This window comes from Natator depressus, chromosome 22 (assembly GCF_965152275.1).
Source record: "Natator depressus isolate rNatDep1 chromosome 22, rNatDep2.hap1, whole genome shotgun sequence".
NCBI classification, from domain to species: Eukaryota; Metazoa; Chordata; order Testudines; family Cheloniidae; genus Natator; species Natator depressus.
In genome coordinates, this window is record NC_134255.1 from 3,142,567 (window position 1) to 3,158,530 (window position 15,964).

The following is a 15,964-nucleotide window of genomic DNA, read 5'->3' on the forward strand; positions in this document are numbered from 1 at the left end:
ATGGCAGTAGCTCTTCATGGAGGCAGTTGTGCTGACCCCTGCTTCTTGTTTCCAGCTGCTTTTAAAGCCTGACACCTACAGCTGGCAAGGGAGTGAGCCGGGACCATATGACTGGCCAGCTGGGTTGTAGTCCCCATGGGTTGGAAGGGACCTCAGGAAGTCATCTAGTCCAACCCCCTGCTCAAAGCAGGACCAATCCCCAATTTTTGCCCCAGATCCCTAAACGGCCCCCTCAAGGATTGAACTCACAACCCTGGGTTTTTAGCAGGCCAATGCTCAAACCACTGAGCTGTCCCTCCCCTGCAGGGCTCGTGGGTTCTAGTCTAGCACCTTACTGTCCTTCAGAGCAGCCTGCTTCCGCAGAATCCAAATACCTTTAAAGCAAGAGCAATACACAGCGTTCACTTTTTAATTATGAACCATTTTCCCTTTCCTCTGCTTAATTTTTAATATGCCTTCCTCAGGCACCTGGGCCCACTGGTACTCTCACTTCCTGTGGGGCAAGTAACTCCACTGAGATCAGTTTTGCTAGAGCACAGTAGGAGTATCTCCGCCGGCATCCACAGTTACACTGGGGTATAATTGCTATAAAACCAGAATCAGGCCCCACAGCTGCACTGGAGCAGCTGGACCCAAGAGAATGGCAGGGGATGATTACCCTGGTCCAGATAAAAACAAGTTTGATGGGCGCTGATGAAGGGATCTGACATATAACTAGGGCCATGAACGGTTTCAGCCATGACGACATGGGTGGGATGAATGCAGAGCCAATCCTAGAGCAGTAGCTGGGTGTAGGCCAGTGGCCTGGATTCACCCCATGGATTTCGTTATGTTACGTTTCTTAGTTGTCCTCTGACATCTTGTCATCGTTCGGCAGGGGAGCTGTGATCTTCCCGTCCTGGCTCAGCAATCCGTCAGGGTCCATCACTCAGGCAGAGCCAGGCAGGCCGGGCTTGGGACCAGCGTTTCTTTTAGCTTCTCCTGTGGGTTTCATTTCTAGATAATGGGGGAGAAGAGAAAGTCACCAGCATATGTGGGTGATAGGGCTCTCCCCTTCCCCTTTATTTTTAAGGGATGTGACCAGCCTCACTGGAGCAGGAGCTTTGGCACCTGCTCCCCACCAGCCTCGCCCTCCCATCGCCCTGTCTCAGACAGTCAGGGTACACTCTTTCCTGCAGGGACTGCCATAGCAGAAGGGTCCAGCTAGGTTGATACCTTTTGTCCAAGCGTGGCCACTTTTGGGGGCTCCAGGAAGAGGCATAACACCCCCCCATTTCCCTCATTCAGTCAGTTCTTTGTGTAACAAGGGAGGGAATTTTCCTCAGCTCCAGCTGGACACTAATGAGCACCCATACTGAAGCGCAAAGACGGCTGGCTCTTGTCATTTGATCATAGCAGGCATCAACGATAGATTACATTTCTAGCAAATCCAGTGGCAGTGAGGTCCACCATTTAATTATACATTGTACTCAGTTTCCTTTTATCCATTCTCCATTTCTTGCTTTTTGCCACTGTGTGCCCTTTGCTCTCTTACGGGATGCTGGGAGGGGAAATGGGGCACCCTCTCCCCACCCTCAATATTTCATGCAGCTAAAGGTATCAGGGGATCTCTTTCTAGCAAAGCAGCCCCAGGTTTTTAGTGCTCCTGTCCCCTTCCACTCAGCTCCAACTCCCTTCTCTGCAGTCTGGCTCTCCCCACTGATGGGATCCAGCCCCTTGGTCACAGTTTGAAGAGTGGCTGTTCTCCTGAGCCACCCTCACAGCTGTTACATGGCCTCCAAGAGTCACTCTATACTATGGCACTGCTGTAAGGACACAGGGAAGCTCCCTTAGCCATAACTTATAGTCATTCCTACTGCCTGTGGATAGTCACTGAACCAAGGAAAGAGCAAGAACAAAGCATCTGGCAGGGATGGGATGGGATTTGAACCTGGGTCCCCCACATCCCAGGGGCGTGGCCTATAAGGGAGGCATGGCCGCAGGTAAGGGTGGGGCTGCCCCTCCAGGATGTTTCTAGCCACGAGCATGGCTGATAGCTACACCACGGACAGGTGATTCCTCTGAGCCCCCAGGCTCCCCCTGCCATGCTGTGCTGCTCTTGAAAGGAAGGGAGGCAGGTTTGTTGCTCGCTGGCCATCCAGGAGCCGAAGCAGCTGTTACCGTGCTGACAGGGCTGATAATACTCAGCATGACCCTGGTGTTTTTCAGCCAGGGAGCTCAGGGCACTGCCCAAAGAGGGATAAGGATCATGCTCCCCACTTTACCGAAGGGGAGACTGAGGCACAGATGGGGGTGGGGGGGCATACAGCCAATTAATGGCAGAACAAGGAAGAGAACCCAGGAGTTCCTAGGCCCATGTTCTAACCCAAGACGGCATTGTCAGAGTGAGGGGGATGGCACACAGGACAGCTCCCGTCCGACAGCTCCCGACCAGCTGCCCGCGCTGTACCCCGCCAGGGGCCCAGACAGGCCAAAGGAAATCAATTCAAGCTGGGCTAGAGCAGGAGGTAGGTTTACGGCCACGCTCCGTTCCCTGCCCCAGAGCGGGAGCGGCCAGCCAGGCGTTGCCCAGTAGCTCACCCCACACACGGCGCAGGAGCCAGCGAGCGGAACGGGGGCTGGGGAGAGAACTGGGCGCGAAGCGGGCCTGGAAAGCAAAGAGCTCAGGCCAGACAGCAGCTGCCCCGGGGGAGCGCGGTGGGAACGAGACGAGAGGTGCATCAGAGGCTGCGGGTGCCTTTCGCTGGCCCAGCAGAGAGACACCGACGTGCCTGGGAGACGTGCTGAACGGTGCAGCGTTCCCTTCCCAGGCCCCATGCGGTGCCTCTGCTCCCACCTTCCCACCTCGGCCCCGTTCGCTCAGGGCGCAGGAGACAGGCAGGAACCCCGAGTTTACAGCCAAACAACTAACCACCAGGATGCTTCACTTCGTGCCGCACCTGAGACGCCTCCCCTCTCTGTGCCTCCATCTGCCCTTCGGTGACCCAGGAGAAGAAGGGGCACAGGGCTCCAAGCTGCTGCCCCATGGCCTGTGGGGCCTGCCCCCCAGCAGTGGCCCCCAATGGGCAGAGCTTCAGCTCCCTCTGAGCCTTGCAGGCAGCCTGGCTTTTAAGCTGCCAGCTCTCCAGTGAAACTGGTTCAACTGTTACTATGGCAGCCACCCACCCACATGCAAAATCCCGACAGCCACAAAATCCCGGCTGCCATGAAGCATCTGTGACCTAGAAAGGTCCGGTTTGGAACTTCTGCCCCTGCACCCACCCAAGAGGGCTCCCGTTGTGCCCTGCAGGGGCCGGTTGCCCTCTTGTGGTTCAGGGTTGGTCTGTGGCACACGGTGATCTTCTAGGTTCATTACTATTGCAAAAGAAAAACTGGGGAACGTGAGAAGGGCTGAGGGTTGGGGGGCGGGGGGCAGACAGGTCTCCCCTCTGCACAGAGCTGGGCAGATCCTGGGGCTATTCCCGGGGAGTTTTCTGCACCTACACTCGTGTCCCCGGCACATCTGTGTTCCACAAATACCCCAAGCACCAGGAGCAAGTTCCACAACGGAAGAGCAGCTCATGCTCCGACATGGCTCGTCACAGAAGCCGTCCAATCGGGGACCAGAAAGACGACCATGTGACTTACGTAAGTTTGAATTTTGAGGGAGAGGTAGCTCAGTGGTTTGAGCTTTGGCCTGCTAAACCCAGGGTTGTGAGTTCAATCCTTGAGGGGGCCATTTAGGGATCTGGGGCAAAAATTGGGGTTTGGACTAGATGACCCCCTGAGGTCCCTTCCAACCCTGATAGTCTATGATTCTATTATTCATAATGAGCTGCTGCGGAACGCCCTGCAATCAAGTAATAAACACGGTTCCTGGGGGAGTGCCCAGAGGCACCGAGCAGAACGCGTGCCCCACACAACGCCCTGCCCCCCCCCAGCTCGTCCAAGCAAAGAAAGAAAATTGGGATATCACCAAATACGCTCGAGAGCTTTGCAGGTTTCCGGCAGACGGGATATTCACCACTCACCTGGCACTGCCAGCAAGGCTAGAAGCACCAGAGGGATAATTGGGGTGGTGCAGGCGGGAGAGGAGAAGTAATGAGATGCAAGTAAGGAGAATTGAGGATGACAGTCAAGAAAAGATCAGCGCCTGTGAACTCTGGAATATTCCCCCAAAGGAAGTGACGGGAGCCTCCTTGCCCAAGATACTTAGAACTAGGCTGCACAGGGCACGGAGAATCACCCAGTAGGAAGCACTCCTGTCATGGCAGGCTGGCTACAGGCTAGGTGACCAGGTAAGATCTGACGTCTAGCAGGGGGAATGGAGGTGCTTTGCCAGCACCATGTCGATTTTTCATCGACTTCCCACCGAGATTTCCGTGCTTCAATTCAAACTAACCCAGAGGGAGGGAGGGAGGGAGGAAGGTTCCATTCGTCTCTTACCCAGGATCTCGCTGCTCGGAGCAGGAGGGTTTCCTTCGGCCCCTGCAGTGCAGGCCTGGTGTTTCGGTTTGGACGTCTCCAGGCCGGCGAGGAGGGTCATGAAATCCACCACGGTGTCGATGTTCTGGGGGCTGGAGGTGACCTCCCTCAGGGCGCACACCGCATTCAGCCTGCTAAAAGACTTAAGCTCGGAGATATTGGCCTGCAGGAACAGGAGGATGATGTTCAGGTCGTTCATGGGGCAGGTCAGCATCTTCCTGCTGAGGAGGTCAAAGGCGGGCAGCATCTCATAGATGGACAGGAGGCGCTTGTCCCACTGGAGGAGCTGCAGCATGTTGTAGATGACCACAGGCGCCAGTAGGACATAGACCCCCCCGTTGGAGAGGCTGATCAGCTGGAAGACGGAGAAGAAAACCAGCTTGCAGGGAATCACGTCCGGGACTTGGGGCTCATCCCGCAGGAGCCCTGTCTTGATGGAGCAGCTGAATTCATCTTGGAAAAAGACGCGGAGGTGGAGAAATCCCAGGTAGAGACAGGTAGCAGCGATGAGGAGCAGCAGCAGCAGGTTCCGCAGCAGGTAGGCGCCCACCAGGGAGTGCGAGCGCTGCTTGCAGGCCAGGTACCGCTCCAGCAGAGGGAACTCAAAGTACCGCTCCCTGCGAGCCCTGGGGGAGAGACAGAGGGGTAGTTGGGGCCGGTTCCTCAGCAAGAGTAAAATCAGGTCACTTCACTGAAGTCAGCTTACACCAGCTGAGAACCTGGCCTGTAAATTCCACCTCTAGGGTTAAATCCCCGGCCCCTGATGCCAAGGGGATGTAGTGCTGGATGGATCAGAACTCTGCCCGTGCATTAACCAGCATCATCGAACCAGAGGTTAGAAGGGACCTCAAGGGTCATCTAGTCTAGCCCCCAGTGTGACCCTGGCACTGAGCACCAAGCAGCGATGGGGGTGCTCAGGGATGGGACACTGGGAGGCTGGTTGTTAATGAGTCAGTTTGTTTATACTCAGAACATGTTTTGATCAACTTTTTTCTCGTCCGTAGCCAACACATTTTGAGTAATTTTGTTTAATAAAAAGATCAGTTTTTAAATGCTGGTTCTGTGCATGTAATTGAATTTTAATTTCCACCCAAATGGAGCATGACGCAAATCACAAGGAAAAAATTAAATCCTCCTCTAGTCACTAAAAATTGCAGCATTCCCCCTTTTCTAGCGTAATCAAAATGCAGAAATTAAGAAGCTGAAAAAACGTGTCTGGATAAAACGTAACCTCCTGGAAAGCAAAAAGTAACACGGGATTGAGGGCAAAGGCTGTTATGTCAATCCACGTGTGAATGGCAACCCTCCAATAAGCATCAACCTTTCTGTAGGAAAATAACTCAAAAGTACAAATGCAAAACAGGATTAAAATCGATGCTTTAAATCAAGGTTTCCTGCTTGCTGATTTCCATCATGATTTAAATCAACCCCCCCTCCCCTCCCCCTCTTTCATGAGATTAAATGCAGAAGAGCTACAGAAAGGGCCTGATCCTGTCCACAAGCCAATCCCCCCACCCCGTCAATGGGAGTTTTGCCTGCATACAGCCAGTGGGACCCTAAGGAAACCAGAGAGCCGAGCTTTGCAGTGCACCCAGCATAGGGTCCTTCATTACAGGAGTCCCCCCATACACACATCCCCGCCCACCACGGTATCTGCAGCCCTCTGGCCCTCCACTATCAGCAGGATCCACATGGTGCATGCAGCTTATCCACAGCTGCTTCCTGCAGAAGAAGCTAGAGTCCTGGCTGCGGGGGTGAGAAGGGGGCAGGAGGCAGCGGGGGATGGGAGGAATCACATGCGAGGTGGGGGAAGGGGCAGTGGCCGTCAGCTGGGGCCTTGCACTGTTACCTCCCCGGGGGTCTGCTGGCCCAAAGCCCAGCCCTGAGCACCCTGTACCCTTTTCACAGGCCCACCTCCAGCCCTGGGGCAACTCAGGCTCCACCCCAGGTGGAGGGCAGCCCGTGCTGTGGATGGGATCAGACACACACATGCCGGACCAGATTGGACCACAGCCCCACGTGGGGAGGGGGCTTCCAGGAACAGATCTCCCTGCGGGAGCATGTGGAGAGCAAATCCTGCAGCCCATCCCCGGCCCCCACAGAGGGCTCTCCACAGGGGAGGGAGTGGGGGCCTGGGTTACTGGGATCCACCACCCAGGTCCAGTCTGTGTTACCTTCCCCTCAGAGCCCCTGCCTGCTGAGGAACCTCCTCCCCACAACAGGGTGGGCCTGAGGGCAGCCTCAGTGAGGGAAGGTCCTGGTAGCATGGTCTTGGGGGAGCTGGGGCTGGGCGGGAACCCCCATGCCAACAGGTTCGGGGGGCAGAGACCCGGCCTGGGCATTGGAGGGTCCCTCCTGGCTGGACCAGTCCTAAGGACATTCTCCAAGGAGATCCCTCCGGCCTGCCCCACTGCAGAGCTCTCTTGCCATGGGTCTGCCCAGATCTCCAAGGAAAAGGGCTCAGTCAGACCCCTGGACCCCCTCCGGCGAGACGGTGGCTGCGGGACTGCGCACGCTGGGAACGGGAGGAGGAACCCAAAGGGTCAGTCCCCTCAAGCCACTGACTCACTTCTCAAACTCCTCCCAGAAGAGCCGGGCGTCTGTGCTGGCCTGGCGGACCTTCACCATGTGCTGCACCAAGCGGATGGAGCGGTTGTAGGACTTGTCCAGCTCATCGATGATGAAGAGCAGGTCGCTGTTCAGCGTGGGCGCAGCTGTGTATCTCCACAGCAGGGAGGGCAGGTACATGGCCACCGCGATGAGCAGCAGGGAGTAGGGGAAGGCCTGGGCAAAGGACAATGCAATGACTGAGGCCACCTCGACCAGCAAGAGCGAGAGCACAAGCGCAATGGCCAGCAGAGCAGCGGTCAGGACAGACTATAACAGGAGCATAAAGGACAAGCCAGGCAGCAAGTCAGGGCCATTCAGGGCTGCACATTCTACTCCTGAGGGCATTCTGCGCCAAAAAATTAAAAATTCTGCGCACAATATTTTAAAATTCTGCAAATGTTATTTGTCAAACACATGTGGAGGGTCCAGCGATGGCACTGGGGAGCAGCAGCCACTGGCGAGATCACTGTGCGAGATCACTGTGCAGCTTCCCCCCCGGAACATGGACTCAGCGGTGAGGCTGCACCCGACCCTGACAAAGCGCAAGGACCGGGCCTGCCCCAGAAACACCTCAGGGCCCTGCCCCTCCGTGCCAGGTGCACCAGGTGTGGGCAGGCAGGCTCAGCAAGGCAGGATCCAAGCGTGAAGGGGCTTAGTGTGGGGGGGGAAACCAGGTGGATGCAGATGGCTCAGTGCGGGATCCGGGCACAGGGGGAATCTGCATTCACAGGGGCTTGTTGGGGGTTTCTGGGTGCAACAGTAATGGGACTCTGCAGGGGGGTCCAGATGAAGGTGGTTGGGGCTCAGCAGGAGGGGGTCTGGGTGTGGGGGGGATAGAGCTTGGCAGAGGGGTCTTGGTGTGGGGAGCTCACCGGGGGGTCCAGATGCTAGGGGAGTGGGGCTCAGTGGGGTGGGGATCCACGTACAGCTGTTTGGGGCTCAGTGTGGTGGGGATCTGGGTGGCTCATTGGGGTGTCCAGGTGCAGGGGGAGTAGGACTCATCACGAGGAGTTCTGAGTGCGGGGGGTGGGGGGAGTGAGGCTTTCCGGGAGGGTCTGGGTATGAGGGGATCTGGATGCATGGGGATTGGGCGGATGGGGGAGCAGCTCCCGGTGCAGAGATCCCTCCCCCTGCAGCTGAGGAGTAATGGGTGCAGGAAGTGGGGGTCATGGGGAGTTTGCAGAGCTTCCTGCAGCTGGGGGAGAAATCTCGGGGTGGGTCTGACCCAGTCCCAGATGTCGTGAAGAGGAAGAGGAAGTCCCGTCCTCCCTAGCTCAGCTGGGACTAGCAGCTGAGCCCAGCACAAGGTAGGAGCCATGAGCCAGGTCTTCCCCAGTACCGCCCACTGCCCCACAGTGATTTACTTGTCTGCCAGCTGCCCTGGGCACCCGAAACTTACTGCTGGGGAGGGTCGCATGACTGCTCTGTGGGGAAGCAAAGAAACCTGCGGGGGACATACATTCTGCGCATGCGCAGTGGCGCAAAATCCCCCCTGGAGTAACACTCAGGAGGCAGGGAATGGCCAGGCTAAGGCTGAACAGCGGATCAGGAGCGGCAGCCCTGAGGTCTAACCCCAGATATAATGATACCGAGCGATTACACAGCACTTCCCACCTGACCATCTCCAAGTGCTTTACAATGGCTCATCCTCCCCATCTTACAGATGGTGAAACCGAGGCACGGGGCAGGGTAGAGACTTGGTCAAGGTCCCACAGGGAGTCAGTGGCAGAGCTAGGGATTGAATCCAGTTCTCCTGAATCCCAGCCCAGTGCCCTATCCATGAGGCCTCCTTGAAGGGGGGGGGGGGGAGGGAAAGCTGGACAGACCCGGGGGAACTCGAACCCCAAACAACATTGCTCTCCAGATGAGCCTCGCAGATCAGGACACTCCACTTGGCCCCTGGGAGCTGATGCAGGGTTTGCAGGGTAAATAGAGGAGATCCTGAGTGGGGGATTCTTGGAGATGGCAGAGGTGGTTCTTGCTTCTACACGGAGGTGGTTTGTTCAGAAGCTCTGTGGGGGCTGCTCCCAAACACACAGAAGTGGCACTGAGGCCTCTCTGCCCACTGACGTGACCATGATCGCTTCTTTGAGATCTGGACCTTGCGCCAAGAGTCGCTGCCTTGTAACACCCAGGCCGGGTCCCTGCCATGGACTCTGCATGGGGCTGCCCCCGGAGACCACTCGGCAGTTTCAGCTGCTGCAGAGTGGAGCCGCCCGGCCGATGGGCAGAGCTCACCGCAAGGAGCATGCTACAGCAGAACCATAATCACACTGACCCCTAGTCACTTCTGGAGCCATTTGGCCTAGATCCCACAAGCCCCAGGTGGCTGGAGCCTGCCTGTCAGGTATAAATCTCTCTGCCGCATGCCACGGCCATGATGGAGATCAGCAAGGATTCCACCAGCTGGGGCTGGGGGCAGGGCTTCCTGCTTTGGGGCAAATTGGTCCAACAGAGCCCCTTAGGGTGCACTGCAAAGGCCAGCCTGTCCCTCTCGCCTTTGGCTGACAGGGGGGCAGTAAGCACTTTATCCTGATGAGTTGTGTTCTTCACCTGGGTCCCTTGCCCACCCAAATGCCACTGGCCCTGGAGACACTGCATCGGGGGCTGATTTTCAGCCCCTTGAAATGCAGAGCTCCCCCAACCCATCAGCCCCACTACCTTGAGAGTCCAGAGGGATTTGGCTGTCGTGTTTCCAGCAGCATCAAATTCATAGTGGATCAAGGAATCCCAGCAAGACGTATCAACGTATGCAGACTGCTTCCCTGTGAAGTTGGCGGGTGAGAAACAGCTGATCTGGGTCCCTGGAACAGAGCGCAAGTGGTTAGAGCAAGAGGGAGGAGCTGGTGGACCCGCAGGAGGGGATTCCACCTGCCCCCGTCCCCACTAACCCAGAACCCTGCTGCTCTGGAATCTCTGCGGTGAATGTGCGTCCAGCAGCCCCCGTTCCTACCCACTCCCCTCCCAGCCTGCAGCCCGCCCTTCTGCACTGCCCCTTCTGCTATGCACTGCGGATAGCACCCCCTTGTGGGCATGGAGCAGGCAGCAGCCAGCGACTAAGTTAAACTCAGTGACAGCACAGCAACATCTCTGCTGGCTGGGGTCATGCTGACTGCTGCCAGGCTGCCCGATTCCCTGCAGGCCGGAGCTGGGCAGGGATCAGACTGGGCCAGGGTCTGTAAAACACATTGGACCCGGGCTGTGTTGTCCACACTCCTCGCAGCTGCCTTGGGACTACAGCCCCTGGGGTATCCCCTCCTGCCCTGTCTCCCCAACAGCTCATGTAACACCGTCGGCTGGGCACAACTCGTCTTGCCCTGGCCCGAAAAGGTGAGAGTCCCTGTGGCAAAGGCTCCTGCCAGCCCAGGAACAGCCTCAGTGGCAAAGCCAGGCTTGGCAGGAAAGTCTGGCTCCAGCCAGCACTGAGAATTGAGCAGTACGATAGGAGCGGTTCAGTGCAGCCTCGCTGAGCTTGGATACTGGCGTCCTTCCTGCAGCCACACCAATGCCCCCCTATACCCGTTCAGGTGCAAGGCACTCAGGGTACTTACCCCACAAACCACTGCCCACTGCAGGGGTGGTCTGGGGAGCTCCTATAGACCACTGACTGGGGGATCCCTCTCTGCTCCCCCCTACACCCCCCAGGCTATGCCCCCAGGGACTCCACTAAGTCTTCTGACTCCAGCTGGCATGTCACGCTATGTGCTCAGACCTAGCCGCAAGCTTGCTGGTGGGGCTGATGCAGCAGGAATGCAGCTACCCGACAGCCCTGCAGCCCCCAGCTCCCCATCCCTGCTCCAGGCCTGTTAGTTTTGGAGGGGGCTGGAGGAACTGGGGCAGTGAAACTCCCAGCTATGCTCCTAATGCAGCAGCCCCAGCCCACAGGCGGGTCACAAGCTGAGATACCGGATCTGCCAAACCCCAGGCAGCTCACCAGGCTAGACTTTGCTGCTGGTAAACACAAGCGCACTTGTTGGCTCAGGCCAGGCCAGCTAGGGTGCATTGAGCTGCTGTCTTGCCCAGATCATGATTTAAGTTTGGACGGGGCTATCAAGGAACCAGCTTTGCTAATGAAGGCATTTGAGATTGTGGGGAGGGATAGCTCAGTGGTTTGAGCATTGGCCTGCTAAACCCAGGGTTGTGAGTTCAATCCTTGAGCAGGCCATTTAGGGATCTGGGGCAAAAAAAATTGGGGATTGCTCCTGCTTTGAGTAGGGGGTGGGACTAGATGATCTCCTGAGGTCCCCAACCCTGATAGTCTATGAGATGATCCTGTCCCTGAAGGCAACAAGTTCATTCCTGTAACACCATGTTCTGGTGCTTTCCATACACACAGAGCTAGCCACAGCTTTAGAGCTGTGAATAGCCTACAGAGAGCCCATCAGCCAGACTATTTCAACGTCCATTCAGGAGACTAATAACCGGGTGGCCCCTCAATCTATGTTATAATCAAGGAACAACCCAGCAAAAACACCTCGACTTTATTCTCTCTGGCTCCACCCAGCCTCCTAACATTAAGTCCAAGAACAAATTTCTGAGGCAGGATGGAAATTATATCCACAAACCTCACACTCTCTGGTCAGACATACACAAATAACCCCACAAACACAAGTGTCCTCCACTACCGGGACTAGAGACCAAAGCTTTCCTGGCAGAAATGTTACATCACTGGCAACACAGGAGCTTAGATTCACAGATTTTCAGGCCGGAAGGGATCTCTCCTGAATAACACAGGCTTGTTACCCCTCTCTTGAGCCCGATGACTTGTGTTTGGCTAAAGCATCTTCCAGAAAGCTATCCAGTCTTGATTTGACGACTGGAGAATCCACCACTTCCCTTGGTAGTTTGTTCCAGTGGCTGAATAGCATCAGGCCTCGTACCGATCCCTACAGAACTCCAGCGGAATACCCCCATTCAATGAAGGTTCCCCACTGACAGCTACTTTTTGAGATCTGTCAGTTTGTTTCTAATCCAGTTAATGTGTGGTCTATTGATATTGTGGGGGGCTAAATTTTTAAAATTAGAATGTTGTGTGGTGCTAAGTCAAACACCTTACAAAAGTTTATTATAACTTACATACTTCATTGGGCCATCCTGCCTGCTCTTTTTTATCATCATCACATTAGCACTCTTCCAGTCTTCTTGAATTCCGCCAAGATTCTGAGATTTATAAAAAAATTAATATCAGCTGGCCAGAGAGTTCCTCAGCCAGCTCTTTTAGGACTCTTGGTTACAAGTTATCCAGGCCTGCTGATTTTAAATATTTTATCACTAGATTTTCCACATTTCATAACTTCTAATTTCTATCAATTGCTGTGTATTTTCTTTTTTCCATTTGTTACGTAGTGCTTTCTTATTGCTAATTGCTGCGTTATTTTGCCATTGAACCAGGAGGACTGTTAGCCAAAGCTGCTCTCTCTCTCAATTGTGGAATCATGGCTTTTTGGCCAACTAATACATTCTTTTTAAAGAACTCCCAGTTTTCATTCACAGTTTTCTACGTTTTTCTTTCCAATGTCACTGATAATTTTCCTCAGCTTAGGGAAATGAACCCTTTTGAAACACCAAGTGCTTCTATTACTGGTTGGGACTAGCCTCTACTTGCCCATATTAAATTTAATCAGTTCCTGATCACTGCCCCCTAGACAACCACCAACTTCAGTCCAGTGGTAATTCATCTTTAGTCATTAGAATGAGTCCAAATACAGTTACCTCATGTTAAATGCAACACCCTTTGTGTTAGACCATCATCACCCATAAAAGAAGCTAATGATATTTTACTACTGGCTCAGCGAGACCTCCAGCAGATGTCTCCCAAACTGAAGTTTCTCTTAAGACCACAACTTTTCTGCCCACACATTACAGTAAGGTTGATCCAGGGGTTGCTCCCCTGGTCCAGCCAGCCTTGTATTCCTTCTCTGACCAGAGCCATAACTTGTAGAAGTTAGTGAAAAATCATCCTGATAGTTAATTACACAGTAATATGCATTTGGAAATATGTCTTCATCGTCCTTAGCATTGGCTAAGCAGTGGTTGGCTTCTGTCAAGACGGGAGTATCCCTCATAAATGTCTCTCCCAGCAGGTCTAATTGCCAATGATATTCTTAATATTCATGGAAATGTCTAACCCTGTTTTGAAACCTGCTAAGCTTTTTCCCTCTCTAACATCATGTGGAGGGGAGTTCCACAGGCTAAACACACATTGCGTAAATAGGCATCTCCCTTTTGATTTTAATAGATGCTCTCTCTCTTCCAGGAGCAGCAACTGAACCAACAAAGGAGACTTAAGAGATTGTGACATAACCCCCTCAGCTCCCGCCCCCCGTACACACACACCTCTCTCTCAGCAAGAACACAGGGCATGTAGCCGTGGGATGGACAGAAAGAGGTAGAGAGCAAGGAAGCGAGACCAAAGCCTCTGGAGGCAGAAGCAGATCATCCTCCAAGTCCATGTTTAGCCTGAGGTTAAGATGCATCCAATTGTGTTATCAATGAACCTTTGTGTAATAGGATCCTAGGCCAAGTCCTATAAACCGGGAAAAGAAGAGTCAATTCAAGCACTGTCAGCATCCCAGCGCTGGCTGGGCTGGCTCCCCGAGGGGCTGCAGGGACAGAGAAAACCACAGCCTCCAAGAACATCCAGGGGCAGGAGAGAGAGAGGAGCGAGACCACACATAACACAGAGCCACATCAGCACAGGAACTGGGAACCCCAAGGAGAGGGAAGCAGCTGTTGTTTTTGTCAGAATTGTGGCAAGTTATGTCCAAGGTTAGATGCTGGCTACGGAATGGTCCCCCCAGCCGCAGCAGAACCCTGCTTAGATGGGAAGCTCTTCGGGGCTTTCTATTCTCTTTGTACAGTGCCTTGCACCATGGGGCCCTAGGCCATGACTGGGGCTCCAAGGCACTATTGCAACACAGTGGATAAACACCACAGACTCTCCAGGGGAGCGCAGAGTGTTTACAGGAACGTAGGAACTGCCAGCCTGGATCAGACCGAGGTCCATCTAGCTGAGTGGCCTGGCTCTGACAGCGACCAGAACCAGATGCTTCAGATGGAAGAACCTTGCAGTGGCAGATGTGGGACAGTCACCTCCCCATTAAGGTCTCACCCTAACCCCTAGTAATTAGAGGCTGGAGCAAGTACTACATGAAATAGCACAAGGTTTTATCGTCCTTCTGAAACTCTTCCATACCCCCAGAACTCTGACCATAAACACCCCCTCGCTCCTTGAGCCCTCCATGTACCCGTGATGCACCAGCAGAACCAGAGCCCGAGGAAGCCAATGGGGTCCGTGCTGCATGCCCTGCTCCTGCCCTAGAACGTCTTCCCCTTAATGCTGATCTAAAACCAGTCCTGACAACACACCACCCTGCAACTCACCCATGGAAAACTCCCGCGCGAACGCCAGGGACACCAGGAACAGGGGCAGGCCCACCGTGACGAACTTCACAACGCGGTCGCTCGGTAACTCCAGGCGAAGGCCTTTGGCTCGGGAGCCGTTAGGGTCCGGGAGCAAAGCATCAGAGAGCATGTACTCGGCGGCCGTGCGTGCGATAGACATGACTCCAGGAGCAGAGACGATGCAGCTGCTGGTGTTGTTTACGGTTTGATCCCGGCCGAGCAGTAGCTAGCAGGGCACGAGCACTTGTGGGGTTGAAAGCTGCATTTGCCCAGCATTATGTACCGGGCAGTGGTAAATGACAGCCCAGGCAGTGCATTGCTAATTACAAGGGAAGCCTTTTTTCTAGGAAAGTTACAAATAGCTTTCCCTCAAATAGAGGGGCCAGAGTCGCAGCAGGAGGGCCGCACTGATTGCTGGGCCCTGGCGTGCCTCACCCAGCCACAGGCAACCCCACGAAAGGCTGCGTCCTTGTGGTTTTACAGCCCTCTCTCATGAACGGATTTATTTCTAGCAGCTATTTTAAGGGGCGTGGGGCTGCTGGGCTATTTTCACATCCAGTAATGAGCAGGAGGGTTGGCAGGGAGGCACAATCCCAGCCCCAGCTCCCATGCCTGGGGGGGCTGGGGGATGCACGCAAGTGTCAGCTGTAATAACTGCTGACACTCGCTGCGAGGTGAGTGATTCTCTGCCAGGCAGATCCCCAGCCCTGCGGGCAGCCATTAGTGGCACGATACAGAGAGGCCTCTCTCTGCGGCCTGACACCGCCCGAGGCACTGCAGGGCTGCAAGGCGAGCATGGTAGGTGTTTGACCAGGCCAAGCCCCAGACTCCAGTAGACACTCACGTGTGCCTACCAGAGGGAAGGGACACAGCTGTGCTGTTCAGAGGAGACACTGCTGAGCACAAGGGCTGACGGCCCCTCAGGGCGGGCAGAGAGGAGCAGGCAAGGGCAGATTTTCAAAGGTATCGAGGTACCTCACTCTCACAGATTTTTAAAGATGTTTAAAAATCTGGGCCTTGGTGTGCCTGCCGATGCCCCTCCAGGTCCACCCTCTTCTCAAGCCTTTGGCCTGTGCCTCTGGAGGTCCCAGTGGGGTCTCTCGCACACCATTTTCTCCTGCTTGTTGGATGGGAAGTTGTACTCTTTCAGGGACGACAGCCACGTTAGAAATCCCGCTGCCCGTTCCCGCTGCTCAGGGGGCCCATGCCTGACCCAACCTGGCGCAGCACTCTTCCTAGTTAAGCTCAGTGGCAGATCCCTGGCTCCCCACCCTCATCCTGTGAAGACCTCCACCCCTTGATCATAGAATATCAGGGTTGGACGGGACCTCAAGAAGTCATCTAGTCCAACCCCCTGCTCAAAGCAGGGCTAATCCCCAATTTTTGCCCCGATCTCTAAATGGCCCCCTCAAGGATTGAACTCACAACCCTGGGTTTAGGCGGTCAATGCTCAAACCACTGAGCTATCCCTCCCTAAATTGGTAGC

General features: G+C 54.8%; 1 protein-coding gene across 1 annotated transcript; it reads right to left on the reverse strand.

Annotated features, from left to right (window-relative positions):
- Positions 1-434: 434 nt before the first annotated feature.
- PANX3 (pannexin 3) lies at positions 435-14,686 on the reverse strand. Its single transcript, XM_074936753.1, has 5 exons — positions 14,458-14,686; positions 9,736-9,878; positions 7,034-7,248; positions 4,426-5,090; positions 435-996 (listed from the first exon to the last, which is right to left on the reverse strand). Exons 1-5 carry the CDS (start codon positions 14,636-14,638, stop codon positions 929-931), a joined length of 1,272 nt encoding a protein of 423 aa, XP_074792854.1. The 5' UTR covers positions 14,639-14,686; the 3' UTR covers positions 435-928.
- Between the last annotated feature and the right edge of the window lie 1,278 nt (positions 14,687-15,964).

Bases quoted from the DNA above. Each gene is read 5' to 3' on its own strand.
- PANX3 (XM_074936753.1), bottom strand. From the start codon at position 14,638: ATGTCTATCGCACGCACGGCCGCCGAGTACATGCTCTCTGATGCTTTG. The intron at 7,249-9,735 runs GTAGTGGGGCTG...TCCTTTGCCCAG, and splicing joins AATCCCTCTGGACTCTCAAG to GCCTTCCCCTACTCCCTGCT. The intron at 997-4,425 runs GTAAGAGACGAA...CCCATTATCTAG, and splicing joins TCCGAGCAGCGAGATCCTGG to AAATGAAACCCACAGGAGAA.